This window comes from Catharus ustulatus, chromosome 25 (assembly GCF_009819885.2).
Source record: "Catharus ustulatus isolate bCatUst1 chromosome 25, bCatUst1.pri.v2, whole genome shotgun sequence".
NCBI lineage: Eukaryota > Metazoa > Chordata > Aves > Passeriformes > Turdidae > Catharus > Catharus ustulatus.
This window is the reverse complement of record NC_046245.1, coordinates 5,277,183-5,304,761: the sequence shown is the minus strand read 5'-3', so window position 1 is coordinate 5,304,761 and position 27,579 is coordinate 5,277,183. Positions and strand designations below refer to the sequence as shown.

At 61.1% G+C, this 27,579-nt stretch overlaps 4 protein-coding genes and 1 long non-coding RNA gene across 9 annotated transcripts; 3 read left to right on the top strand and 2 right to left on the bottom strand.

Moving 5' to 3' along the window:
* Positions 1-472: 472 nt before the first annotated feature.
* GNAT2 (G protein subunit alpha transducin 2) lies at positions 473-10,087 on the bottom strand. 2 transcript variants are annotated; one of them, XM_033080218.1, is made up of 10 exons: positions 10,071-10,087; positions 7,420-7,599; positions 6,544-6,586; positions 6,214-6,355; positions 5,892-6,049; positions 5,218-5,346; positions 4,899-5,028; positions 3,364-3,517; positions 2,750-2,950; positions 473-1,224 (listed from the first exon to the last, which is right to left on the bottom strand). In XM_033080218.1, exons 2-9 carry the CDS (start codon positions 7,535-7,537, stop codon positions 2,760-2,762), a joined length of 1,065 nt encoding a protein of 354 aa, XP_032936109.1. In that variant the 5' UTR covers positions 7,538-7,599; positions 10,071-10,087; the 3' UTR covers positions 473-1,224; positions 2,750-2,759. The 2 variants fall into 2 exon arrangements, with proteins under 2 accessions (XP_032936109.1, XP_032936108.1); XM_033080217.1 differs by lacking the exon at positions 10,071-10,087 and adding an exon at positions 9,263-9,359.
* Positions 10,088-10,267: 180 nt separating this feature from the next.
* AMPD2 (adenosine monophosphate deaminase 2) lies at positions 10,268-18,860 on the top strand. Its single transcript, XM_033080216.2, has 18 exons — positions 10,268-10,407; positions 11,977-12,107; positions 13,171-13,301; positions 13,592-13,660; positions 14,207-14,318; positions 14,419-14,605; positions 14,695-14,836; positions 14,924-15,013; positions 15,261-15,390; positions 15,492-15,686; positions 15,858-15,989; positions 16,079-16,242; positions 16,363-16,489; positions 16,577-16,740; positions 16,830-16,950; positions 17,027-17,200; positions 17,452-17,562; positions 17,781-18,860. Exons 1-18 carry the CDS (start codon positions 10,338-10,340, stop codon positions 17,988-17,990), a joined length of 2,460 nt encoding a protein of 819 aa, XP_032936107.1. The 5' UTR covers positions 10,268-10,337; the 3' UTR covers positions 17,991-18,860.
* Positions 18,861-19,427: 567 nt separating this feature from the next.
* On the top strand, positions 19,428-27,212 carry LOC117007255 (glutathione S-transferase 2). 3 transcript variants are annotated; one of them, XM_042779993.1, is made up of 8 exons: positions 19,428-19,531; positions 20,286-20,361; positions 20,716-20,780; positions 20,863-20,944; positions 21,029-21,129; positions 21,327-21,422; positions 21,491-21,601; positions 27,044-27,212. In XM_042779993.1, the coding sequence occupies exons 1-8, from the start codon at positions 19,496-19,498 to the stop codon at positions 27,137-27,139; spliced, it is 663 nt and encodes a 220-aa protein (XP_042635927.1). In that variant the 5' UTR covers positions 19,428-19,495; the 3' UTR covers positions 27,140-27,212. The 3 variants fall into 3 exon arrangements, with proteins under 3 accessions (XP_042635927.1, XP_032936158.1, XP_032936157.1); XM_033080267.1 differs by lacking the exon at positions 27,044-27,212 and adding an exon at positions 22,136-22,304; XM_033080266.1 differs by lacking the exons at positions 19,428-19,531; positions 20,286-20,361; positions 20,716-20,780; ... (2 more) ...; positions 21,327-21,422; positions 21,491-21,601 and adding exons at positions 25,397-25,507; positions 25,646-25,721; positions 26,029-26,093; ... (2 more) ...; positions 26,638-26,733; positions 26,802-26,912.
* Positions 19,630-24,103, bottom strand: LOC117007259. Of its 2 annotated transcripts, none has more exons than XR_004420102.2 (4): positions 24,017-24,103; positions 21,496-21,633; positions 21,348-21,403; positions 19,630-19,900 (listed from the first exon to the last, which is right to left on the bottom strand). It is a non-coding gene; the product is annotated as an uncharacterized LOC117007259 (long non-coding RNA). The 2 variants fall into 2 exon arrangements; XR_004420101.2 differs by having other exon boundaries at positions 21,496-21,623.
* LOC117007258 (AMP deaminase 2-like) lies at positions 23,302-25,066 on the top strand. The gene is made up of 2 exons (XM_033080269.1): positions 23,302-23,385; positions 23,987-25,066. The coding sequence occupies exons 1-2, from the start codon at positions 23,353-23,355 to the stop codon at positions 24,194-24,196; spliced, it is 243 nt and encodes an 80-aa protein (XP_032936160.1). The 5' UTR covers positions 23,302-23,352; the 3' UTR covers positions 24,197-25,066.
* Positions 27,213-27,579: the final 367 nt, after the last annotated feature.

Here is a 27,579-nt window from a genome sequence, read left to right as displayed (position 1 = left end):
CTGGGCACTTCTGGGATGGAAGTGGGACTGTTCTGAGAACACTTGCTTAGAAATCCAGGATAAATTCCTCAAGGAGGCTCATGCCTGCTGGCAGGGGGAGTCCTGAGGGAGATTCCCTGTTCTGGAATCTTTTCCAAGCTGTCTGGAGCTGTGTCTGCTTGACAGTTCTGTTCCAGCCGTCCTACATGGCATAGTTCCTCCTTTAAACTCATCCAGGAGCTTCATCTCATCCAGGGGTGCTCCCCAGGAAGTTTTTTGGGATGGTGACCCCCATCCCACTCATCCAGGAGCTTCATCTCATCCAGGGGTGCTCCCCAGGAAGTTTTTTGGGATGGTGACCCCCATCCCACCCTCCCAGGAGCCCAGCAGTGGCCATGGGGTGATCCAGGTGAGATCCAGAGATCTGTACACCCCCAGAATGGATGCAAAGCAGGTGAAATATCCCTTGATGCAGGCTCTGGGACACAGGAATAGAGCAAAGTGAGAGAAAGGAAGAACATCCACGTCATGCGTATTCCTTTATTGTGTTTTCCTACAGTTAAATGAAGCTGGATGGGAGATCTCTGCAGGAGACAGGGAGAGGATGGATACAGGGCTCATCTATGGATTATTTACAAACAGACAGAGCAAATGCAGCTCTAAGTAGCAGAATGAAAATCTTTCAAGTAACCATTTCCTCTTTATCCAGCCCATTCCTGGGCTGGAGTTGAGATTCCCTTCCCCAGCCCCTCCTGCCTGAGAAATTCCCTCAATTTAGGACCCAAAACAACCCCACAAACCCCAAGGGCTGAGTTGGTTCCTAGGAAAGACTGAGGTTGGTTCCCAGCAGTGACTCAGAGGTAATGAAGCCTCCACCTTCCCCAGAAATTCCATCCTGGATTAATCCAGCTTTGGTCCAAGGGCAGGAATGGGCTGCAGAGGGACAGGCAAGGGGGCAATGTCTATCCTACCTCCCAAATTCCCTCACTATTCCTATTCCTGGCTGTGCTCTCTGGTGTCAAACCTCCTGTAAAACACTGAGAACAGGGGTTCTTGGAAAAAAAAAGAGGAAATGGCCATGAAAGGGAGCAGGAAGTTGAGCTTCAGCCCCTTCCTAGTTTGGGTTTGGAAGGAGGCAGGTTTGGGCAGGTCATAGAAAAAGTGGGAGCGAGTGACGTGTGGTGGGGGTTGGTTCTTCCTTTGGCTCTGCTCAGCAGAACGGTGAGACGGGAAAGTTTTCTTCTTCTGGGAGGGAGGAGAGAGAACAGGGAGTTAAACACACCCAGGGAAGGGCTTAGAGCAGCACTTTTATGGAAACAAGTGAAAACTATGTGTCACCTCATCCTTGTGCCTTCCTCTGTGGTGATGAGGATGGAGCATCCCCCCCCTACCTCCCCCTTTTCCAAGTGCCACCCTCTGGTGCCTCCTGCCTGCAGGGAACCTGCTTGAGGAATTTTTTATTGTTTTGGTTTCTTCTTTTTTTTTTTTTTTAGCTTTTTCCTGCTTCTTTGTTAACATTCAAGGATAAGGAGAGCACCAGAGGTTCCCTGAAAAGCAAAGTGCCAGAGCCAGTGGCTGGGAGCTGCTTGGAAAGGGTGGAGAGAGAGGATGGAATTCCTGCTGCTGCTCAGAATTAGTGCAAGAATTAGGATGATAAACCCTAATTAGGGTGATAAACCCTAATTAAAGTTTTAGGATGAGCTAAAAGGCTGGGAGCAGCAGAGTGTGCCTTGGGAGATTCCCATTCACTGAGGCTGGACAGGTGGAATTGCAACAGGAGAGGAATAAATTCCCTTTAGCTCAGAGAGATTTGGGAATCTCTTTTCATCACTCCATGTGCAAGGGTGGGAATTGTCAGTCTGAGCCCACCTCACTGTGGGGTGGGACTGAATCCCATGGGAGCTCAGCACAGGGATGTGACCATGTCCCTGGGCTAATGGGACCCTGCACTTCCCCCTCCCCACTCCTCCCAGTCCATCCTCCCCTACTCCTAGGGTTTCCACGACTTGATGGCAAATCATCCCACGATCCCACAAAGCAGGATGGAGCCAGCTCTGATCATCCCTATCCCCCTCCCAGCTCTTTTTTGGGCATGGAGCCAGCTCTGTTCAGCCTCATCCCCAGCTCTTTTGTTTTGGGATGGCACCAACTCTGCTCATCCTTACCTCCAACCCCTTCCCCAGCCTTTTTTTTTGGAGGGGATGGAGGCGGCTCTGCTTTTCTTCATCCCCTTCTCCCTTCCCCAGCTCTTTTTTTTGGGATGGAGCTGGTTCTGAATGTCCTTACCCCTTACCCCAGCCCTTTTTTGGGATGGAGCCAACTCTGCTCTTTCTCATCCCTGTCCTTCTTTCCCAGCCCTTCGTGGGAGGTATCCAGGTTTGATCATTTCCATATCCCTGCTCTTCCCCAGCCCTTTTTCTGGGATGGAACTGGCTCTGCTCTTCCTCACCTCCCTCTCCTTCCCCGTCTTTTCTGGGATAGAGCCAACTCTGATCATTCTCATCTTAGTACCCTTCCCCAGCCCTTTTCCCAGAAGGATCCAGTTCTCATCATCTTTATCCTCCTCCCCTTTCCCAGCCTTTTTGGGTTGGAGCTGATCCTGATCATCCTCCTCTTCATTCCCCTTCCCTTTCCCAGCCTTTTTTCTAGCATGGAGCCAGCTCTGCTCTTCCTCATTCCCTTCCCCAGCCCTTTTTGGGATGGAGCCAGCTCTGACCACCCTCCTCCCCTCTCCTTTCCCAATTTTCTGGCTCCAGCCTCTCTCCCATACCTGCTGGTGCTCAGAAGAGGCCGCAGTCCTTGAGGTTCTCTTTGATGATCACGTCTGTGACGGCGTCGAAGACGAACTTGACGTTCTGCGTGTCTGTGGCACAGGTCATGTGGCTGTAGATCTCCTTCACGTCCTTCCTCATGTTGAGGTCCAGGAACTGGGTCTTGATGTAGTTCCCTGCATCCTCAAACGTGTTTGGACCTGTGGAGGGAGGGAAGGCTGCCGAGCTGCTCCCATGGGGGCGGGCGTCAGAGGAAGAGGAAAAGGGTGGAGTGCTGACCATGTGTAGCACAAAACTCCTTTTTAGCCCATTTCTTTTCTTCCAGATGCCTTCCTGAGGCCACATCTGTCCTCTCCTCAGTTCCTGCCTCCCAGGATTTGATTCACTACCCCACAGAGCAGGATGGAGCTGGTTCAGCTCATCCTCATCCCCTTCCCAGCCTTTTTTTGGGATAGAGCCAGTTCTCATCATCCCCATCTCCCCTTCCCCAGTCCTATCACAACACATCCCAAAACTGAGTTGCTGTGTCTTTGCTGGGACCACAGAACTGCCCAACCCCTGGTTTGGGGGTTCTTGAGGAGGAGGGGTAAGGCTGGGAAGGGTCTGGGCTCACCATCGTACTCAGGGAAGCAGATGCTGAGATGGACTTTCTTGATCTTTTCCTCAAAAAGGTCCTTCTTGTTGAGGAAGAGGATGATGGAGGTGGCAGCAAAGAACTTGTGGTTGCATATACTGTTGAATAGGTGCAGGGATTCATGCATCCGGTTCTGCAGGGAAGCAGATGGTCATGGATTGGCCCCCTTTGGGCCACTGCAGCCCACCCCCACGCCCCCATTCCCAAGAAAAGAGCTTTTCCCTGTTTGCTGCAGCAGCTGGTCCTGCTGCCTGCCCAGTCCCTCCTGCCTACCCAAAATCACAGATAAATCCAGGTGATGCTCAGGGTAGGGAGTGGTTCTAATCCCTCCTGGGATTGTTAGAAATGAAGGATTGTGGTGATTTTACTGGGAAAACTGTCCATGGGAGCCTCACAGCCTGCAAGGAAGGTGCTCAGTGAGCACCATTCCAGTCACCAAGGGGATGTTCGTGTTGGACCATGGCTTCTGGCTGTCACCCAGAGCTTCAGGAAGGAGCTGGGAAAAGGAAAACTCCAGTTTTAGAGCACATGTTGAGTTCTTAGTTTGCTGCTGGGTCATCCTGAGGGGACGATGATCCATCTAGGCAGAGCCAAGTCCAGTGTGGGGTTTTTCTTGAAATGAGGGGGATCCTCCATCTCTGTGGGCAGCAGGTGGGTTCTCCAGGGATGGTTTTCTCTCATCCAGCTTCCCATCATAGCAGCTTTTCTGTATGCAGAGCACTGGCTCTGCCCAAATCCTCCCTGTCCTGTGCTGGGTGAGCACTCCAGCCTCTCCCAAGGACTCCCATGGGAAGGATGCTCTCCTGCACACGGCTGAGAAAAGGCTGCAAGCTCCTGCTTGGCCATGGCAGGGCCCAGGGATGGTAGATCCTGACCCTGGTCCAGCTGTAGCATGAGGTATTTGGATCCCAAGGAGCAGCCGTGGGACCTGGAGGAGATTCCAGGGAAGAAGCCACTCATGCTCTTCTCTTATTTCTTCGAATGAAAATCCATTATGGAGCTTCCATGTTTCTCCTCTTTGGATCTGTGCCCTCCAAGCTGCTTTCCCAGGGCTCTGCTGGTGCATCCCTCATTGGACACACTTTGGATCATGTCCTTGTGCCCCCAGACTGGAGGGTGGGAGCTGCCCCTCCTTACCCCCTCTACCTCAGAGGGCACAGCGAGGTACAGATTTTCCTTCATCCCAGCGGGTTCCTGGCTCTTCTGGGCCTTCCCTTTGGCTTTGTTCCAGTTCACTGGTGTGTGGCCATTCTCCAGTGGCTCTCAGGACTTCAGGGCCACTTGGGGGTTTCCTCATAGGCAGACCCATGGATTCATGGCCCAGAGAAAGCGCCAACACCTTCACCTGGCTGCAACTGGGTGGGAACCAGCTCCATCCTGCATCTCCCACACCTTTCCTGGATCACCCAGACCATCTGACAGGGCAGAGTGCTCTTCCTCCCTCCTCAGAACCCTCTCAGAGTTCCCCGTTCCTCTCCCCCTTGGTTCCCAGTGCCTCCAGGACCCCGACCCACCACTTCGTCGTCCTCCACCAGCACCATGTCATAGGCGCTCAGGGCCCCGCAGAAGATGATGCAGGTCACCCCCTCGAAGCAGTGGATCCACTTCTTCCTCTCTGAGCGCTGCCCTCCCACGTCGAACATCCTGGGGAGGGGACAAGGATGAGGCACACACACCCCTGGTCCTGACACCCCCAGTGCCACATCCTTGGGGGGACAGGAATCACTGTCCACGGAGGGGCATTGGTGGTCCCTCGAGTGGCAGGGTCATCTCAGAATCCCTCCCCACCCTCAGGCTTGGGGGTTCATGGAGGTGGGGGAGGCTCCCACACACCTGAAATTCAGGTCTTTGACAGAGAACTTGGTCTCGATGATCCCTGTGGTCTTCACTCGGGATCGCAACACATCCTGCTCGTTGGGGAGGTAATCAGGGGCTGTGATCCTGTCCAGCTGGTTCAGGTAACTGGGGGGACAGGAAGGGACATGACCTGCTGCCATGGGGCTGCCCATATCTTCCCCTTCCCTCAGATTTTTGGGGAGGGTTGTGGGGCTGAGCTCTGCCAAACACTGGGACTCCAGGGCAGTGACATCCCTGGGGGAGCTGAGGGACATCGAGGGTGATGGGGCTGCAGGTCAGCGACACTTTTGGGATACGGATGGCACTGGTGGGATGGAGCATGGCAATTTTGGGATGAAGAATGGTACCAGTTGGATAGAAGTTGACACTGGTGGGATGGAGGATGTAGGACAGCACTGATGGAATGGAGGACAGCAGCAGTGGGACGGGGGAAGGCACCGGTGGGATGGAGGATGGGGCTGGTGGGATTGGGGAATGGATGATAACACCAGTGGGATGGAGGAGGACACGGGTGGGATGAAGAATGGCAGGCTCAGGGTATTCCCAGGAGCAGGGAGGAGATGGATTTTGCCAGGCTGGGTTAGAACAGGCCATGGACTGCCAGGGGTCCCCAGGCCAGTCCCTGTTGTGCCCGCCATGTCCCCACTCACTACGCGGCCGAGTCGTTGAGCTGATACTCGGCAGCGCGGTCAAAACACGCCTGAACCCCCCCATCCTTCCACAGCTTCTTGATGCAGGCGACCAGCTCGGGGGGCATCGTCCCCTCCTCGATGGAGTCTGCCAGGTTGAAGAGCAGCCGGCCTTCATCCTGCAAGAGGGACCTTTGTCACCAACCCTCCCGTGGCCCCTGTCCCCCCAAAGTGCCCTCAGGACTGGGGGGACAACATGGGGCCGCTGTGGACCCGGGTTCCAGGGGCTGCCCTGGCCCCACATCAGGGGGTTTGGGGGGACAGGGACAGCACCCCCACTGACCGCGCAGGCCGACTCGGCATAGTCGATGCCCAGCGTAGACATGGCGCGGATGATGGCCAGGATGGACTGCAGGATGTTGCCATAGATGATGGACTTGAACTCCATGCACTCCTCCGCCGTGTAACCGTCCTGGTGGATGATCCTGGCAGGCACAGTGGCCTCAGCCCCAAGCCAGGACATCCCCTCTGGGGTGGGAATCACCACCCCACACTGGACACCACCAGGTGACATGGGGGGAGTGACTGGGGGTCCAGCCACCCCAGCTGTCCAAGAGCTGATGGCTCATCCTGGTGGCCTCCCCCTCCCCAGTCTGGCTCAGGCCATACTCACTTCATCTGCTTCACGATGGTGCTCTTCCCTGACTCTCCAGCCCCTGGAAAAGGGTGGGAGCGACACCTTAGTGCCCATCAGGGCTTGATGCCACTGTTGATGGGCACCCCATGGGGACCAAAGCCATGGTCCCTCCCCCATCCCCTGCCTAGACATCCCAGCCTGGCCTCTTCCCACCACTGCCATTGTCCCCACACTCCTGTCACCCCTTGCACCCTGTGTGGGACCACAGCTCGGGGACCCCCAGGGTGGTGGGAACCTCCTGGGTGCAGGTGCCCCAGGTCCCACACCTCCCACCCACCGTGGGCAGTGCCCAGCGATGCCTTTGGGGCCATAAGCTGCTTAGGGCAGCACAGGAAGCTGCTTAGAATTAGGGTGTTAATCGCCTTGACCCCAGCCCCCCCCACCTGGATAAGGCCCCACTGCTGGCCCCTGCCCCACGGGGTCATCCCCTGCCCCACAGGGTCACCCCCCTGCCCCGTGAGGTGTGGAGGGACCCCCAAAGAGATGGTTCCTGCAGGATTCAGGTGCTGGTGGCAGGAGCTCCCCAGGCTCTCATTGACCCCCTGAGATGTGGTGCATCCTCGGTGGGACCCAGTGTCTTGGTCCCTTTTCCCCTATCCTCCTACTGTCCCCTTCGTGCCTGCCATCCTCAAGAGCCAATGTCACCTCCAGCCCTTCCCAGGGATAACCCTGGGGATGTCCTGGTGGTGGGACAACCTCTCCAGGCTGACGGCAGCTTGTCCGAGGGGTACCAGGGACAAGGCAGGAGGAGCCCAGGGGTCCTGGGTTCCCTGTCCCCCTCCCCACATCCCCTCAGCCTCACTGGGCTGGAAACACAGGCACATCTCCAGGGGACATTCCCTCCAGCCTTACCAAGCAGCAGCAACTTGACCGTCTTGGCCTCCTTATCCGCATCCTCCTGGAGTTTCTTCTCCAGCTCCTTGGACCTCTTGGCCATCTCCTTGTCCTCAGCACTGGCCCCGCTCCCCATGGCTTCGTTCTCCTCCTCCAGTAACTCCACAATCTCCTCTAGGTCCCCAGGCTTTTCCAGCTCTTCAAGGAGATAACAGGCACACCTCGGGATGAGGTGGGCACAAGGGGATTAACCAGAAATTCCAAAAAAGACGAGGCAGGTACCCCACACCCTGATGTTGGGGTACCCCAAGCTGCAGCACTCTTTGGTGGGTCCTCGCTGCTGGCTGCCCCCCGCTCTCTCCCTTAATTCCCCATGGATAACCTGATTTTTTTTGACCGTGGGATTTGGGGACTTTTTATCTTGCCATGTGACCCAGGAAATCCAATTAGCCCAAGATGGCAAAGATTAGGGCTCAGGGAGAAAAAAAAAGACGGAGCATCTCAGGGAGGTGGGCAAGGGGCTTTACATAAGGGGGGGCATCAGCATGACACCCCTGCCCGCGGGGACTCCTCCCCTGAGGTCACTTGGGAGGTGGGGATCATTTGGGAGCTCCCTCCTGTCTGTGGGCTGTGATCCCACTTTTGGGGGACCACTGAGGATGGGATCAGCCCCTGGTTGTGTGTTCCCTGCCCCTGGGTGCTCCGGAGCGGTGGCAGGAGACTGGGTGGTGACAGGGGGACAGGGTGGTGGCAGGGGGGTGATGGCGGGGGCCGGTGGCACTGGGGGATTCCTCCTGCAGGGAAAAGGGAGCTAATTACCCCCGGGGGTGGGTAACGAGGCCCCCTAATCCTGCCCCGTTGGGCGCCGCCCTCCCGCTGCCTAAGCTCTTTAATGGGATCGTGGCTCAGCCTTCCTCCTCCTCCTTCTCCTCCTCCTCTTCCCAGGCTCAGCACCCCCCTCCCAGCCCATCCCCCAGCCCAGCAGCCCCCCAAACCCTGGAGGACAGGTGGGCGCCTCCCCCTTCCCCTTATGAGGCTGGTTTCAGGTGGGCACCGCAGAGGGAGCCCCCCGCCCCGAGGTGAGCTTTGGGACTCCCAAAAATCCTGCAGGTCCCCGATGTTTGTGTTTAAGGTGCCCTAAATCCCTGCACTTCACAGGGCCACCGGGGGCTCCATGTCGCCGTACCGGTGTCCCCACGTCCCACGGACGCATATTCCCTGCCAGCGCCGTTGCTTGGGGACACTCTGTTCCCACTGTCCCCGCGGACACAAAGCCCTTTCTGAGCCTCTAATGAACTCGGCGCTAATGAGGGGGGTCCAATTAAAATACCAGACGCCACCCCCCCTCCCCGCGGTGTGCGGACAGTGCTGGGCAGGGGACATGACTCAGGCTGGGGGTCCCCACTGTCCCACGTGGCTCTTGTGCCCTCCCAGCCTGGCACAGCGGTGGCGTGGTGTCACTTCGCTGTCCCTTCACCCCCTCGACAAGAGGTGGGGGGCACAGAGGGGGGTGGGTGACATTCCCTCCGCTCTAACAGCAGCTAAAAATACCCCCCCGCGCCAGTGGCAGATTAGGGGACACTCGGGGCGCCCGGAGGGGACACAGCCCGACAGCCATCCAGAGCCGCCCCGGCAGCGGGAGCCCCGGCCCAGGTAGGGACACGCGGGGACAGAGGCAAGGGCGAAGGTGACACCCCCGGCACCCCCGCAGCCGGGCTCTGCTTCGGTTTGGCTGGGGGGTGATTTGGGGGGCCTTGGAGGGGCAGGGGCTCCATGGGGACATTCCTCGGGGGGCTCAGGGCGACCTCCCCAGCAGGGTCTGAGCGGGGGCAGTGCTGGTGGCAGAGTGTGGGTGCGGTACCGTGTCTGTGTGGGATCATCAGCGTGGAGGAGGTGATGCCCCGTTTTGGGGTATTCGCTGATTTCGGTGCCTTTGGGGGTACAGTGTTAAACGGGGGGGTGACAGTCTGTGTTGGGGGTGCAGCGCCAGCCCTGGGGAGGGGGACACCCATCCCGGGGGTGACGGTGCCCAGGGCGGGGGGGACACAGATTCCCACTGGTACGGGGCCAGTCTCTGGATGGGGAAGAACGACACCCGGTGTTTTTGGGGAGCAATGCCTGTTCGGGGCTGAGCAGTGTCCATACTGAGGGGGCATAATGTCCATCGAGGGGGGTAACCCTATTCTGGAAGCGTCGCTGTCACTTTGGGGAAGGTCCAGTCCCATCTCTCGCGGGGGTGTGATGCCTGCTTGGGGGGGATGTTGGGGTGAAACCGGGGAGTGACTGTCCCCGAGGAGGGGCTTCGGGATGTCCTGGGGGGTGACTGTGCCCAAGGAGGGGCTTAGGGCTGTCCCGGGGGGTTCCCGACTGTCTGGGGGGGGTCACGGGTGCTCCCACAGAGCTGCCTGGAGGTGGCTGTCACGGCTGTCCGGGGCGGGGGGGACACGTCCATGCCGGGGGTGTCACGGCTGGCTGGGGATCACGGCTGACCCCACACGGGTACAGGGCGCTCCTCCGTGGGGTGTCACGTTTGTGCGGGGGGTGGCGGTGTACAGGGCTGTCCGTGAGGGGGATCACGGCTGTCCTGGGGGTGTCCCAGCCCCGAACCCCCGCAGCTCACAGCTCCATCCCTGGTCTTGCCCCCCCCCACCCTCCAGCGCCGCAGCCACCTCCTTCCTCCTCCTCCTCCTCGCCACATCCTCCGCCCGCCCCATCCTCTTCCTCGTCCCGGTTTCCGGCCGGGCCCCGCCGGGGACTTTGGTCCATTCTCGGGTTCCTGCATCAATCATCAACCAGGGGAGGGAGCGGCCGCTGCGGCCCCGCCGCCGTAAGAGTCCCCCGGGAGCCCCCCACCACCCCCGCCCCAATCATCATCACCACCATCACCACCATCAGCATCAACCCCTCCGCCCCTCCCCGGCCCCCCCGGAGCCGCCATGTCCTCTGTCCCCCCGGCCAAGTGTCCCTTCAAGAAGCGGGGTAGCCTGCAGACCCCCAGCCCCGCAGGTGAGACCTCCCCCCCAGTCCCCCCCTCCCTGCCACCGCCACGGGGACACGCAGGTCACGCCCAGCGCGGGGGGGCCGCGATGCTCCGAGAGGGGGGATCAGGGGTTTTTTGGGGGGGGATGGGGGGGATGCTGCATTGCTCCTTAGAGGGTTTTTGGTAGGGAGGGAAGCCCTGCGCCGTCTCCCGGCACCCGGAGGGGTGGCAGCGGCCTTGGGGGGTCCTGTGTGTCCCCTCCCGTCAGCGCCTCGGTGGCGCAGTGGGAGCGGAGGGAGAGGAGGAGGAGGAAGGAGGGGGAGCGCTGGGGGATGAGGGACCGGGGGCTCCGCGGGGGCGATCTCGGGGGGCACGGGGCGAGCTGCTGGCACGGGCTGGGCAAGGTGGCACTTTGTGGCTGGCACTGGTGAGAGAGGGTCTCGGGGTGTCTCTGGGGCTGCTCCCACACGTGGGTGGCACACGTGTGTTCCGGGTGGATGGCAAATGGTGGCGGTAACACAGGGGGATGCTGGTGGCACGGGGTGATGGTGGCACCCACCTTGGGGTGATGGTGGTGACATGTCGAGGTGAGGTGGCACTTCGAGGTTGTCACCTGGCTGGTACTTCTGGGGTGGTCTAGGGGCATCACCGGGGCTGCTCCTGACTCTGGTGACTCACATGTGCTCTGGGTGGGTGGCACAGGGTGTCCTGGATGGTGGCATGGGGTGAGAGACGTGGCACTTTGGGATTATCATGTGTCTGGCACCCTTGCTGGGGGCGGCGTCAGAGGGCCACCAGGGCTGCCACCTGTCACACCTGTGGGTGGCACAGGATATGTCCCGGGGGCACAGGGCCAGGGGAGGCACCACCAGCACATCCCAATGACAGCAGAACCATCCTTGCCCTGGGTGACACCAACCCAGCCCCCCCACTCCCATTGGGGTGATGCAGGGAGCAAATGGGGTGGGGGTCAGGAGACCTGGATCTTCCCCCCAGGCTGTGCTGGGTGGAGGGACTCTTACTGGTGGACCCAGTTTAACCAGTAGGGCCTGATTTCTGGTGCCCCCCTTCCCCAGGCAGGTCTGTGGTGGGCTTGGGGTTGCAGAGGAGGGTGTTGGTGTTGGGAGGTGGGGGTGGCACTCAGCCCAATGGCCCCAGTGCTGGTGGGAGCAGGGGCTGCTCTGGGGGCTCGGGGCAATGGGGAATGTTTGGAGGGGGGACGAGGTTGGCTCCCCTCCCTCCCAGTGTGGGATGTGCCCCCCTGTGATGGCAAGGATGGGATGGGGGGCAGGGAGGCAGCAGTGCCGGGGGAGTGGACCCCAGTGTTGTGCCTCCCATGCCATGGGGGTCCTGCAGCTCAGCCTTGAGCCCCTCATTCACCTGTGGCTCCTTCCAGCCCCCAGTGGAGCCAGCAGCCCTCCCAGTGCCCCACGGGGATTGGGGAAGGGGGGTCCCTCAGTTTCCTCATCACCCCCATTGGGAAGAGCATCCCAGTTCCATGATGGGGTGGGGGAGCTGTGGAGGGGCTGTTTAACCCCTTCTTGCCTGTGTGGGGGTCCAGACACCCCCAGCTGATGTTGTCCCACTCCCTGCAGAGCTGCGGGGGGGGGCAGGGGCCCGACCCCTGCAGTCAGCCTGGTCCCTTCCCGGGACCCCCCATTGCCTGAAGCATTTCCCAGTGGATCTGCGCACTTCCATGGATGGCAAATACAAGGAGATCGCTGAGGTGGGTCTGGGGCACTGAATTCGCCAGGTCTGGGGGGGGTGAGTGTATGCTGGGGGAGTGTGGGAGGTCTCCCCTCCATCCTTTCCACTCCCATGCAGCCCAAACCCTCCTCCCTTCCCACTTTTTCAGCTCTGAGTGTGGGAATCCCTGTGAGCCTTTGTCTCCCAACCCAGGGGGTTGAGGCTGGGCACAGCTTCTGGCAGGGCTGAGGCTGCACCCAGCTTCTGGCAGGGCTGCTCTGGGCACAAGTCCTGGCAGGGCTGAGGCTGCACCCAGCCCACAGCAGGGTTGCTCTGGGCAGAGCTCACTGCAGGGCTGCTCTGGGCACAGGTCCTGGCAGGACTGAGGCTACACCCAGCTCATGGCAGGACTGCTCTGGGCACAGGTCCTGGCAGGGCTGCTCTGGGCACAGGTCCTGGCAGGGCTGAGGCTGCACCCAGCTCATGGCAGGACTGCTCTGGGCACAGGTCCTGGCAGGGCTGCTCTGGGCACAGGTCCTGGCAGGGCTGCTCTGGGCACAGGTCCTGGCAGGGCTGAGGCTGCACCCAGCTCATGGCAGGGCTGCTCTGGGCACAGCTCACGGCAGGGCTGCTCTGGGCACAGGTCCTGGCAGGGCTGAGGCTGCACCCAGCTCATGGCAGGGCTGCTCTGGGCACAGCTCACGGCAGGGCTGCTCTGGGCACAGGTCCTGGCAGGGCTGAGGCTGCACCCAACTCATGGCAGGGCTGCTCTGGGCACAGCTCACTGCAGGGCTGCTCTGGGCACAGCTCACGGCAGGGCTGCTCTGGGCACAGCTCACTGCAGGGCTGCTCTGGGCACAGCTCCTGGCAGGGCTGCTCTGGGCACAGGTCCTGGCAGGGCTGCTCTGGGCACAGGTCCTGGCAGGGCTGAGGCTGCACCCAGCTCATGGCAGGGCTGCTCTGGGCACAGCTCACGGCAGGGCTGCTCTGGGCACAGCTCACAGCAGGGCTGCTCTGGGCACAGCTCATGGCAGGGCTGCTCTGGGCACAGGTCCTGGCAGGGCTGCTCTGGGCACAGCTCACGGCAGGGCTGCTCTGGGCAGGAGCTGTTTTGCCGCTCGCTGGCTGAGAACGAGATGCGGACGGCTCCGTATGAGTTCCCAGAGGAGAGCCCCATCGAGCAGCTGGAGGAGCGGCGCCAGCGCCTGGAGCGCCAGATCAGCCAGGACGTCAAGTAAGCTGGGGCGTTCCCATGTATCCCCCCCAAATCGCTGGAAGGGAGCCCTGCAGGGGCCAGGCCACCTCCCTGCCCCGAGAGGCTGTCTCTGTGCCAGCTCTGTGTCCCCTCTCCCGTGGGTGTCGCACTTGGTGTCCCCTTTGCAGTGAGTTTTTGGCTGGTTTCTGTCTGGTTTCTGTTGTTTCGGCATTAACGGGGTGTTTTCTCTCCCCGGCCCCCCCCATTTCTCTCCCCCTCGTCCCCCTGGCTGTCCCCTCCCCCTTCCACCGCCGCCTCCTTGTCCCCAGACTTGAGCCCGACATTTTGCTCAGAGCCAAACAGGACTTCCTGAAAATTGACAGTGCTGCGGACTTACAGTGAGTGTCCGGCTCGGTGTCACCGGCCGGGGCCACGGGGGGGATCGGGGACCCAGCTGGCCCCGCTCTGACCCAGCACACCCAAGCATGGAGCCAAGAGGTCCCTCCCCGCCACGACACTGGAGGAGTCAATGCACCTGGGGAGGGGGGTTGGGGTGAGCTGGGGATCCCAGCTCTGCTGCTGGCACAGGACCCCTGTCCTGGCCCTGCCTTCCCCTGGATGGGGGGTCTGACGCTGTGTGTCCCCCTCCCTCCTGTCTCCGCTTGGGAGTTGTCTCTGTCATGAGTTTTTTTTGTTCTTTGTGCCCCCTCTCCTTCCCCTCACTTTTCATTGTGCTCATCAGGGCTGGGGGATGTGTTTTGGGAAGGGGGACGATGCCACCACCAAAGAGGACATGGGTGGCACAGCTGCCACAACCTCGTGGTGGCGTCCCTGGGGACAACGTCACCATCCTGCCAGCCCCAGGTGGGGCTCGTGCTGCTCTTGGGGTACATGGGAATAGGGCAGACCTGTCATTGTCCCACTGGCCGCATCTGTCCCCACAGGCTCTTCAAGGAGCAGAATGACAGCCTGGTGGATCACGTCCCCAAGGAGCGGGAGGCGCTGTTGGAGCGAGAATTCCAGCGGGTGACCATCTCTGGGGAGGAGAAATGTGGGGTGAGCCTTCACCTGACCCTCCTGGAACCCAGGCAAAGGTCTCCAGGCTGCCAACCCCAGCTTGGGGGTGGTTTTTTTTTGTTTGGTGTCCCCTCTGCAGGTGCCCTTCACCGACCTGCTGGATGCAGCCAAGAGCGTGGTGAAGGCGCTGTTTGTGCGGGAGAAGTACATGGGGCTGTCCCTGCAGAGCTTCTGCAAGACCACGGCCCGCTACCTGCAGGAGCTCTCTGAGAAGCCCCTGGAGACCCATGGCTACGAGGAGGTGCCCGAGACCCCTGTGGCTGCTGGTGAGCAGGGTGTGGGAGGCATCTCAGCACTGGGCTGGGGTGCTGGAGGAGCTTTTTGGGCGATGTTGGGTGGTGTCTCCTGGCTGCAGATGCTCCCGTGCACCCCCCGTTTGCTGAGCAGCACCCCTATGAGATGTGGGACCCCCAGAACATGCCGGCGGACCTGGGCTTCGGGCTGAAGATGGTGGATGGTGTCGTGCATGTCTACACCAAGCAGGACATCACCGACAAGTGAGTTTTGTGAGGGGGAGGGTCCTGCTCATTGGGGTGATGAGTTTTTTTGGGGGGCTGTGTGACCCCCATGTGTGTCTCCCCTAGGAGCACGGAGCTGGACCTGCCATACCCCGACCTGCAGGAGTTTATCGCCGACATGAATTTCCTCATGGCTTTGATCATCAATGGGCCCATGTAAGGGGAAGGGTCCCATGGGAGGGTTCTGCCCTGGGGGGTAACCCATGATGGGGTGTGACAGAACCCTGGCACAGCCCCAAGGACATGGCAGTGACTCTGGCACACGGTGCTGGTGCAGCTCCCACATCCACCCTCACCTGTGTCCAAGAGTCCATGTTCCCATGTCTAGGGGTACCAGCCTTTTGGGGCCAGATGTTCTGCTTCCTCACCCCCAAACTGAGCCCCTCTTCCCTGTTTTGGGCAGCAAATCCTTTTGCTACCGCCGGCTGCAGTACCTGAGCAACAAGTTCCAGATGCATGTGCTGCTCAATGAGATGAAGGAGTTGGCAGCCCAGAAGAAGGTGCCTCACCGCGACTTCTACAACATCCGCAAGGTACCTGCAGATCCTGAGCTAGTCCCGGGTCCTGGGGGGTTCCTGGCTTGACTGGGGAGCTCTTGGAGGTTTCAGGGCTGAGCATCACCTCCCTGCTGCAGGTGGACACCCACATCCATGCCTCGTCCTGCATGAACCAGAAGCATCTCTTGCGCTTCATCAAGCGGGCAATGAAGAAGCACCTGGATGAAATTGTCCACGTGGAGAAGGGGAAGGAGCAGACGCTCAAGGAGGTGTTTGAGACAATGAACCTCACAGCCTACGACCTGAGTGTGGACACCCTGGATGTCCATGCGGTATGGGAGGCTCCCAAACCCCGGGGATGAGCGGAGCCCCCAGCCCATCCTTGGTTGGGGTGCAGGATCTTCTCCAGGGGGTTTTCCCAGGGCAGGGGGAGTTGCTGGGGGCTGTGGATGGGGGTGGGTTGGGTGATGAGGAGTCCCAGGTCACACCTATCCCACATTCAGGACCGCAACACCTTCCACCGCTTCGACAAGTTCAACGCCAAGTACAACCCCATCGGGGAGTCCATCCTGCGGGAGATCTTCATCAAGACGGACAACCGCGTCTCGGGGAAGTACTTTGCCCACATCATCAAGGTGGGCCATGTCCCCTCCTTGTGGTGGCTGTGCAACCCATGTCCCTGGTGGCCAAGCAATGACAGTTGTCACTTGTCCCTTCCTGTCAGGAGGTGATGGCAGACCTGGAGGAGAGCAAGTACCAGAACGCGGAGCTGCGTCTCTCGATCTACGGCCGCTCGCGGGATGAGTGGGACAAGCTGGCCCGCTGGGCCGTCAGCCACCGCGTCCACTCCAACAACGTCCGCTGGCTCGTGCAAGTGCCCCGGCTCTTGTGAGTGAAGGGGACACAGGAACCCTCCATTGGGCTGGGGAGACCCAGGCCGCCCCACTGCTGGCTGGGGTGGGGTGGGGAGAGGGAAAGCCGGCTCTGAGTGGGGTCCCTTCCCTGCAGTGACATCTACCGGACAAAGAAGCAGTTGGCCAACTTTCAGGAGATGCTGGAGAATATCTTCCTGCCGCTCTACGAGGCCACGATCCACCCTGCCCAGCACCCAGAGCTGCACCTCTTCCTGGAGCATGTGAGTGCTGCATCCTGCTCTTGGGGACATCCCAAATCCAGCAGGAGCAAGGGGTGACATCCCACCCTGGGGCTGTCTCTGCTGCAGGTGGATGGCTTCGACAGCGTGGACGATGAATCCAAACCAGAGCATCACATCTTCAACCTGGACAGCCCTTTGCCAGGCAACTGGGTGGAGGAGGACAACCCACCCTACTCCTACTACCTGTACTACATGTATGCCAACATGACAGTGCTCAACCACCTCCGGCGGTAAGGACAGCCCTGGCCTGGAACCTGTGTCCCTCAGGAGGTTCTGGGGAGGTCACAGGGTGATGGTGACACTCAAACACCCATTGCAGGAAGAGGGGCTTCCACACCTTCGTCCTGCGTCCCCACTGCGGCGAGGCTGGTCCCATCCACCACCTGGTGTCAGGGTTCATGGTCTCAGAGAACATCTCCCACGGGTTGTTGCTGCGCAAGGTGAGGGGGGAGGGGGTGCCTGGGGGGACTGGGGGTGTGGTGGGACCCCCCTTGCTGACCCTGCTGTGTCCTACAGGCCCCTGTGCTGCAGTACCTGTACTACCTGGCACAGATTGGCATTGCCATGTCCCCGCTTAGCAACAACAGCCTCTTCCTGAGCTACCACCGCAACCCCCTGCCCGAGTACCTCTCACGGGGGCTCATGGTCTCCCTCTCCACCGATGATCCCCTCCAGTTCCACTTCACCAAGGTGAGCATTTGGAGGGGCACAGTCAGTGACCCCCCAAGAGGGGCTGTGGGGTGGGCACAGCTGAGAGATAGGATGAGGTTGGCAGTGCGGTGGGATTGGTGCAATGTGGTGATTGATGTGGTGGTGGGATGGGACCACTGGCAGCACCGATGGGCTCTGGAGGGTGCTGATGGTGTGGAGGGGGTGGGAAGAGGTGAGGATGGGTGCCTGAGGGGTGTCTGTGCCAGGAGCTGAGGGATGTCTGTCCCCAGGAGCCGCTGATGGAGGAATATAGCATTGCCACCCAGGTGTGGAAACTCAGCTCCTGCGACATGTGTGAGCTGGCCCGGAACAGTGTCCTTATGAGCGGCTTCTCCCACAAGGTGAGGCCCATTCCCTGCTTCCCAATTCTGCAGTGTGCCAGTTCCTAATTCCATTTGCCCCCATTTCCCTATTCCTATTCTTATTCCCAATTCCCTCCTCCCCACATTCCCCAATTTCCATCCGCAATGCCCACATTTGCCCACATTCCCATTCCCCATTTCCCCTCCTACACTGGTAGCACTGAGCACAGAGCAATTGGCTCTCCCAATTCCCACAGGTGAAGAGCTACTGGCTGGGTCCCAACTACCTGAAGGAGGGTCCGGAGGGGAACGACATCCGCCGGACCAACGTCCCCGACATCCGTGTGAGCTATCGCTTCGAGACGCTGTGCCAGGAGCTGACGCTCATCACGCAGGCGGTGCAGAGCGCTGAGCTGGAGCCCATCCAGGAGGAGGACGTGCTCACCATCTCCCTGGGCACCCACTGAGCACCCAGATTCCCCCTGAGCCCCCCAGGGCTCTGCCGCCGTCCCCCACCCGCTACCTCCTGCCCTGGGAAGGGGCCGCTCCTGCTGCTGTCCTGGTGCTGCTGGCACCGCTGCAGGGCTTGGAGTTTGTTGCGTCCTCTCCGTTTCATCTTGTTTTGGTCATTTTATGGGTGGTTTTTTTGTCTTTTTCTGTTGTTTTTAACTGGTGTCTCCTTGCTGCCTTGGGCCCTGCTGGGCTTGATGGCACGAGGAGGTGACACAGGTGAGGGCACAGCCACGAGGTCCTGGATTTACCTCCCAAGCTGAGGATGCCGTGACAAGTCGGGGGTCCTGGGTGCTGGTGTGGTGACAGTGTGGGAGTCCCTGCCCAGCCCCACCTGGGTCCTGACACTTTAACCCTAGTGCCCTCTCAGCCTGCCCTTCCATCCTGTGGGGACAACCAAAGGAACCCAGACCTGCGGCCTCTGCTGTCGGTGGGGACACAGTGGCCCAGGGGACAGGGGGATGGTGCTGGGTGGGGGATGCTCCATCCTCATCACCACAGGGCAGAAGGCAAGGGGTGGGATGGGGAGTGTTTCATCCTCACCACCTCGGGGATGAAGGAAAAGGGGACCAGGTGACACGTGGCCCTGTCCCCAACACTCCCAGGGGGTGTTAGTTTGTGGCCCAGATCGGGCTGGAGCAGGCTTCTCCCATCCCAGTGGAGCATTGCCCCCTCTATCCCTGCAGTCCTCCATGCCAGTCCTGCTCATGTGCATCCGGAGCCGGCATTCCTGGGAAAACCTAATGGCGACTATAAAAACAACAAACGAAAAAAGTTTTGGAAAAAAACCCTAACCGAGCATGAAAAATAAAAGTATTTAAGTAAAACACTGAAATTGAAATGGAGGGAGGGAGGGAGTGCAGCCGCAGAGGGAAACTGAGGCACAGAAGGGGGTTGTGTGTCCCCCTCAGGGCTTGGGGGTCCCCGGGGTGCTGTGGGAGGGTCGGGGGCGGATCCCGGGCGGTGGCGGCGGCGCCAGAGCCGCGGGACACGCTGGCACCGTGCCTGCTCCTGCCTGCTCCTGCCTGTGCCCTGTGCCCTGCCTGTGCCCTGCGCCTGTGCCCTGTGCCTGCCCTGTGCCCTGTACCTGTAAACTGCCTGCTCCTGCCTGTGCCCTGTGCCCTGCCTGTGCCCTGTGCGTGTACCCTGTGCCCTGCCTGTGTCCTGCGCCTGTGTCCTGTGCCCTGTGCCCTGCCTGTGCCCTGTGCCCTGCCTCCACCCTGCCTGCCCTGTACCCTGCCTGCCCTGTGCCTGCCCTGTGCCCTGCACCCTGCCTACCCTGTGCCCTGTACCTGTACCCTGCCTGTGCCCTGCACCCTGCCTGTGCCTGTGCCTGCCCTGTGCCGGCCCCCGCTGACGCCATGGGGTGGGGACGGGGGTGGGGACGGGGCTGGGGAAGGGGTGGGTCCCGTCCCAGTCTTTCGCAGTCCGTGTTGTCGCACAGGCTCGGCCGGCTGTCACCATGGTGGTCATTCTGGGGTACTGGGACGTCCGTGGGGTGAGTGGGATCGAGGGGTGACAGTGGCACGCTGGGGACGGGGGTGGGCACGGCTGTGGGGGTGCTGGTGTGATAAATTTGAAGCGAATTGGCAGTAGTCAATTAAAAGTAATTTATTATAATTAGAGCAGGCAATAACAAGTGAGCGAACAGATCTGGGTGTTGCTGAGAAAACCCGTTACAATTCCGTTTTTCTCCTGCAGTTCACACATCTCCCTTTCTTCCACCCCTTTTTATCTGGAATCACTTCCTTGATTTGTTATCTCTTTCAGTTTCTTTGTTAGCATGTGTGATCTCATTTGCTAGGCAGTGGTCTTCCAGATGCTTGAGGTGGGAGGCTTGGGTCTTAGGTCTCGCTGTCCTGGCAAACTTGAAACAATTTTACCATGAATGGTTAAAGATCATTGGCCTGCAAGCTTATCTATTCCCCGTTTGATAAGGATTGGGGCCCTAGTTATACTGAGCAACAAAAGAAAAATAAACTTCTAAAACTATATAGTTTAAGCAACTTAAAGCTTTTGCTTTATTAGCAAACAAATTAAGCTTCGTTAGTAAACAGAGTTTTGTTAGTAAAGAGAAACTAAGTTTCTAAGGCTGCAGTATAAACTTATACTAAGTTTGATGAACAAACTATGTTTTACCCTTATTACACTGGGGGTCCCAGAGCGATGTGGGGGTGCTGGGGGTCCCAGGGTGTGGGGGAGAGGTGCGGGGGGGTTTTGGGGTACCAAAAGCGGGTACTGTGCCCCCCCAGATGGCCCAGCCTATCCGCATGCTGCTGGAGTACACGGACACCCCCTACCAGGAGCGCAAGTACCACCTGGGCCCAGGTGAGCAGGGGAAGGGGCTGTGACCCCCAAATCCCTCCAGCCCCTCCCCAGGACCCTCCCTCCTGCTGTGCCAGATAGCGGGGGTGGGGACGACCCCCCCATTTCGCGGCGTGTCCCGCTCCGTCCCCCCCGCGCCTCGTGCCAGCTCGGGGTGTCACCTCTGTCTGCCCCGTCCCCGCCGGTTCGAGGACCTTGCCCCGTCCCGGGCGCAGCGCTCTCCCTTATCAGCCCGCGCTGTCCCGGGAGAGCTCACCGCCTGCCGCGGGCACAGGGGGACACCCCAATGTCCGCATGCCCCCATTGCTGAGGGGCAGAGGGTCTGGGGGAGCCCCCCCAATCTCTCTGTCCCCCCAGCCCCTGACCATGACCCGAGCGAGTGGACCAGCGAGAAGGAGAAACTGGGGCTCGACTTCCCCAACGTAGGTGATGGGGAGGGTGTGGAGGGGGTGTGGAGGGGGGTGTAGGGGTCACCGGGGCTGACTCCCACCCCCGCCCCCCCAGATCCCGTACCTCATCGATGGCAACACCAAACTGACCCAGAGCAACGCGATCGTGCGCTACATCGCCCGCAAACACAACTTGTGTGAGTGGGGGGTCCCCGCGCCCGGGGGGAGGGGGGGGTTCGGGGATTTTATGGAGGGTGGGTTGACACTTCCCCACCCCGCAGGTGCTGAGACAGAGGAGGAGAAGCAGCGCGAGGACTTGCTGGAAAACCAGCTCATGGATTTGAGGATGAACTTCATCCGGCTCTGCTACAGCCCTGACTTTGTGAGTACCCCCGTGGGGGTTATGGAGGGACAGATCCCCCCTGACCCTGGGGTTGTCCCCCCACATGAGATAAGGGGCCGAGCTATCACCAGCCCGGTGTGCATTGGGGCACATCCCTTGCCTGGCTGCAGTCAGGGGTGATGCCCCTGAGTTCTGGGGGAGCAGCCCCCCCGAACTGTGCCCCCCACACTGCGCAGGAGAAGCTGAAGCCGGCGTACCTGGAGCAGCTGCCCAAGAAGCTGCAGGAGCTGTCACGGTTCCTGGGCTCCCGGACCTGGTTTGTAGGGCAGAAGGTAGGTGGGGGATGCAGGGGGGGTTTGGGGAATCCCTGTGGGGGCTGACCCCCCTGCTCCTCCCCCAGCTCACCTTCGTGGACTTCCTGGCGTACGACGTGATGGACCAGCAGCGCATGTTCGTGCCTGAGTGTCCGGAGCTGAAGGGAAACCTGGCCCAGTTCATGCAGCGCTTCGAGGTGAGCAGGGCCACGGGACAGCCTGGGGCCACCTTGGTGCCGTCTCCATCCCTGACACCCCGGTGTCCCCATCCCCCGCTGTGCCCATCACCATCCCTGACACCTCAGGGGCTGTGTCCTTGTCCCATCCCAAACCTCGTCAGGAATCCCCAGTTTCTGACTCCATCCCTATTCCTGTCATCTCTGTGGTCCCATCCCTGACCCCCTGGTGGCCCAATCCTTGTCCCTAACAGCCTGGTGTCCCTATCACTGACATCCCAGTGTCCCCATCCCATTCCTGACACTCCAATGTCCCTGTCTCAATTCCTGAAACCCCAGGGTCCATCTCTGTCCACATCCCTGACCCCCTGGTGTCCCCATCCCTGTCCCCAACATCCCGGTGTCCCTGTGCCCATCCCAGACATCCCAGTGTGCCCATCCCTGTCCCCAACACCCTGGTGTCCCTGTGCCCATCCCAGGCACCCCCGTGTCCCCATCCCTGACCCCGTGGTGTCCCTGTGGGACACGTGTCCTCACGTGTTGCTGTTCCCCCAGGCCCTGGACAAGATCTCTGCCTACATGCGCTCGGAGCGCTTCAGGAAAGCCCCAATTTTCGTGAGCATAGCGAAGTGGTGCAGCAGCAAGGACTGAGGGGCTGACCCCTCGTGCCCCCCAGATCACCCCCAGAACTCTCAATAAATGATGGGGGGCTCCCCCTTGTCCAGCTGCTGTGTGGGGTGCACTGAGATGCTGAGGGACCGTGGTGGGAGCTGTGGGAACCCCTCATTTGTGGGGTAACCCCTGGGGGGATGTTGGACCCTCCTGGACCCCAGGGTGGGAGAAGCCATCGCCCCCTGCATCCCCAGGATAAGGGGGACCCCCATGGAGACTGTGGGGACCAAGGTGGGGTCTCTATCCCCCCAGGATAGTGAGACCCCCCTGCAGCTTAGGGGATTGAAAGGGGGGCCCCGAGAAAGGGGTATCACAGGGGGACCCATGACCGCCAGGGTAAAGGAGTTCCTGTGGAGTTTGGGGGGGGTGGGGGGTCACAGGGTTCCCAAGAAAGGGGGGAATCCATGGAATTAAAGGGGGTGCAGAGCCCCAGAATAAGGGGACCCCATGGAGTTTGTGGGGTTGCAGTGCCCCCAGAATAAAGTGGTCCCGTGGGGATGGATGGGGTGTGTCACAGAACCCCCAGGATAAGGAGGACCCCATGGAGTTCAGGGGGTCACAAAGCCATGGGGATGGCGAGGGTCACAGAGCCCCCTGTGAAGGGGGACCCCCATAGAACTTGGAGCGGTCGCAGACACCCCAGAGTAAGGGGGACCCCGTGGGGTTTGGGGTGGCCACAAAACCCTCAAGACAAGGGGGCTCCTGCGGGGATGTGGCAGAACTCCCAGGTTACAGAAAATGCCGCGGATTTCGGGGCAGTTGTGGAGTGCCCAGGATAAGGGGGGTCCATTCGGAGGTGGGAGGGCACAGAACTCTCTGTAAAGGGGACCCGTGGAGTTTGGGGGGGTCGCAGAGCCCCGGGACGAGGGGGTGCCCATGGGGATGGGAGCATCGCAGAACTCCGGGATGGGGAGAAGGCGGAGGGGCTCGGGGGGCCGTGGCTAAGGGGCTCCAGGCGGAGGTGGGAGGGCACAGAGCCCTGCGCAGAGCGGTCCCTCGGGAGCCCGGCGGTGCCGCGGGCGGGCGGAGCTGGGCCGGTCCCGGTGCCGCTGAGCGCGAGCCCCGCCCCGGGCTGGGCGGGCCCGGCGGTCACGCGCGCCATGGCGGTGTTGGGGTACTGGGACATCCGCGGGGTGAGCGGGGACCGGGGGGGACCGGGGGGGGACCGGGGGGACCGGGGGGAGCCGCCGCACCCGGGGGGACCCCCCACCCCCGGGGAGGGGCTGCGGGGACCCCCGGCTGTCCTGAGGGGGATGGCGGGGGGCCCTGCGCTTTCTGGGGGGACTTAGCGGGTTTTGCTGGGTCCCTTTGGTGTTTGGGGGCTGCAGGGGATGTTCGGGGGTTTTTGGGGTCCCTTCTGCGCTTTTGGCCCGGCTGGGGCCCTGCTGGTTTTGGCGGGGGGGGGCTGTGGCCGTTCCCCTTTGCTGGGGGCTGCAGGGCTCTGTGGGCTTGGCTTTTGTCTTGGGGGGGCTGTGGGGATCCCTCGGGACTTTCAGGGGGCACCGAGGGTCGGGGGTCCCGCTGATCTTGTGGGGGGGCTGCGGGAGGTCCCTTTGGGATGTGGGATGGCTGCAGGGGGTTCTTCGGGGGTTCCTCTTCTCCTCAGTTCCCTCCTCCCTGCATTCGCCCATTCCCATCCGCAATGCCCACATTTGCCCACATTCCCATTCCCCATTTCCCCTCCTACACTGGTAGCACCGAGCACAGAGCAATTGGCTCTCCCAATTCCCACAGGTGAAGAGCTACTGGCTGGGTCCCAACTACCTGAAGGAGGGTCCGGAGGGGAACGACATCCGCCGGACCAACGTCCCCGACATCCGTGTGAGCTATCGCTTCGAGACGCTGTGCCAGGAGCTGACGCTCATCACGCAGGCGGTGCAGAGCGCTGAGCTGGAGCCCATCCAGGAGGAGGACGTGCTCACCATCTCCCTCGGCACCCACTGAGCACCCAGATCCCCCCTGAGCCCCCCAGGGCTCTGCCGCCGTCCCCCACCCGCTACCTCCTGCCCTGGGAAGGGGCCGCTCCTGCTGCTGTCCTGGTGCTGCTGGCACCGCTGCAGGGCTTGGAGTTTGTTGCGTCCTCTCCGTTTCATCTTGTTTTGGTCATTTTATGGGTGGTTTTTTTGTCTTTTTCTGTTGTTTTTAACTGGTGTCTCCTTGCTGCCTTGGGCCCTGCTGGGCTTGATGGCACGAGGAGGTGACACAGGTGAGGGCACAGCCACGAGGTCCTGGATTTACCTCCCAAGCTGAGGATGCCGTGACAAGTCGGGGGTCCTGGGTGCTGGTGTGGTGACAGTGTGGGAGTCCCTGCCCAGCCCCACCTGGGTCCTGACACTTTAACCCTAGTGCCCTCTCAGCCTGCCCTTCCATCCTGTGGGGACAACCAAAGGAACCCAGACCTGCGGGCTCTGCTGTCGGTGGGGACACAGTGGCCCAGGGGACAGGGGGATGGTGCTGGGTGGGGGATGCTCCATCCTCATCACCACAGGGCAGAAGGCAAGGGGTGGGATGGGGAGTGTTTCATCCTCACCACCTCGGGGATGAAGGAAAAGGGGACCAGGTGACACGTGGCCCTGTCCCCAACACTCCCAGGGGGTGTTAGTTTGTGGCCCAGATCGGGCTGGAGCAGGCTTCTCCCATCCCAGTGGAGCATTGCCCCCTCTATCCCTGCAGTCCTCCATGCCAGTCCTGCTCATGTGCATCCGGAGCCGGCATTCCTGGGAAAACCTAATGGCGACTATAAAAACAACAAACGAAAAAAGTTTTGGAAAAAAACCCTAACCGAGCATGAAAAATAAAAGTATTTAAGTAAAACACTGAAATTGAAATGGAGGGAGGGAGGGAGTGCAGCCGCAGAGGGAAACTGAGGCACAGAAGGGGGTTGTGTGTCCCCCTCAGGGCTTGGGGGTCCCCGGGGTGCTGTGGGAGGGTCGGGGGCGGATCCCGGGCGGTGGCGGCGGCGCCAGAGCCGCGGGACACGCTGGCACCGTGCCTACTCCTGCCTGCCCCTGCCTGCCCCTGCCTACCCTGTACCTGAACCCTGCCTGCTCCTGCCTGTGCCCTGCCCTGTGCCCTGTACCTGCACCCTGCCTGCCGTGTGCCGGCCCCCGCTGACGCCAGAGGGTGGGGACGGGGGTGGGGACGGGGGTGGGGAAGGGGAGGGTTCCGTCCCAGTCTTTCGCAGTCCGTGTTGTCGCACAGGCTCGGCCGGCTGTCACCATGGTGGTCATTCTGGGATACTGGGACATCCGTGGGGTGAGTGGGATCGAGGGGTGACAGTGGCACGCTGGGGACGGGGGTGGGCACGGCTGTGGGGGTGCTGGGGGTCCCAGGGTGTGGGGGAGAGGTGTGGGGGGTTTTGGGGTGCCAAAAGCGGGTACTGTGCCCCCCCAGCTGGCCCACGCTATCCGCCTGCTGCTGGAGTACACGGACACCCCCTACCAGGAGCGCCAGTACCGCCCTGGCCCAGGTGAGCAGGGGAAGGGGCTGTGACCCCCAAATCCCTCCAGCCCCTCCCCAGGACCCTCCCCCCTGCTGTGCCAGATAGCGGGGGGGGAGAAACGACGCCCCCGTTTCGCAGCGTGTCCCGCTCCGTCCCCGCCGGTTCGAGGACCTTGCCCCGTCCCGGGCGCAGCGCTCTCCCTTATCTGCCCGCGCTGTCCCGGGAGAGCTCACCGCCTGCCGCGGGCACAGGGGAACACCCCAATGTCCGCATGCCCCCATTGCTGAGGGGCAGAGAGTCTGGGGGAGCCCCCCCAATCTCTCTGTCCCCCCAGCCCCTGACTATGACCCGAGCGAGTGGACCAGCGAGAAGGAGAAACTGGGGCTCGACTTCCCCAACGTAGGTGATGGGGAGGGTGTGGAGGGGGGTGTGGAGGGGGGTGTGGGGGTCATAGGGGCTGACTCCCACCCCCGGCCCCCCCCAGCTCCCCTACCTCATCGATGGCAACACCAAACTGACCCAGAGCAACGCGATCCTGCGCTACATCGCCCGCAAGCACAACTTGTGTGAGTGGGGGGTCCCCGCGCCCGGGGGGGGTCCGGGGTTTTGTGGGGGGTGGGTTGACACTTCCCCACCCCGCAGGTGCTGAGACAGAGGAGGAGAAGCAGCGTGTGGACCTGCTGGAAAACCATCTCATGGATTTGAGGATGAACTTTGCCCGAGTCTGCTACAGCCCTGACTTTGTGAGTACCCCCGTGGGGGTTATGGAGGGACAGATCCCCCCTGACCCTGGGGTTGTCCCCCCACATGAGATAAGGGGCCGAGCTATCACCAGCACGGGGGTGTGCATTGGGGCACATCCCTTGGCTGGCTGCATTCAGGGGTGATGCCCCTGAGTTCTGGGGGAGCAGCCCCCCCGAACTGTGCCCCCCACACTGCGCAGGAGAAGCTGAAGCCGGCGTACCTGGAGCAGCTGCCCAAGAAGCTGCAGGAGCTGTCACGGTTCCTGGGCTCCCGGCCCTGGTTTGCAGGGCAGAAGGTAGGTGGGGGATGCAGGGGGGGTTTGGGGAGTCCCTGTGGGGGCTGACCCCCCTGCTCCTCCCCCAGCTCACCTTCGTGGACTTCCTGGCGTACGATGTGATCGATCAGCAGCGCATGTTCGTGCCTGAGTGTCCGGAGCTGAAGGGAAACCTGGCCCAGTTCCTGCAGCGCTTCGAGGTGAGCAGGGCCACGGGACAGCCTGGGGCCACCTTGGTGCCAAAATTCATCCCTGACACCCCGGTGCCCCCATCCCTGACCCCGTGGTGTCCCTGTGGGACACGTGTCCTCACGTGTTGCTGTTCCCCCAGGCCCTGGACAAGATCTCTGCCTACATGCGCTCGGGGCGCTTCATGAAAACCCCAATTTTCTGGCGCACAGCAAAGTGGTGCAACACCAAGGAGTGAGGGGCTGACCCCTCGTGCCCCCCAGATCACCCCCAGAACTCTCAATAAATGATGAGGGGCTCCCCCTTGTCCAGCTGCTGTGTGGGGTGCACTGAGATGCTGAGGGACCGTGGTGGGAGCTGTGGGAACCCCTCATTTGTGGGGTAACCCCTGGGGGGATGTTGGACCCTCCTGGACCCCAGGGTGGGAGAAGCCATCGCCCCCTGCATCCCCAAGATAAGGGGGACCCCCATGGAGACTGTGGGGGCCAAGGTGGGGTCTCTATCCCCCCAGGATAGTGAGATCCCCCCTGCAGCTTAGGGGATTGAAAGGGGGGCCCCGAGAAAGGGGTATCACAGGGGGATGCAGGACTGCCAGGATAAAGGAGTTCCTGTGGAGTTTGGGGGGGGGGGGTGTCACAGGGTTCCCAAGGAATGGGGGAATCCATGGAATTAAAGGGG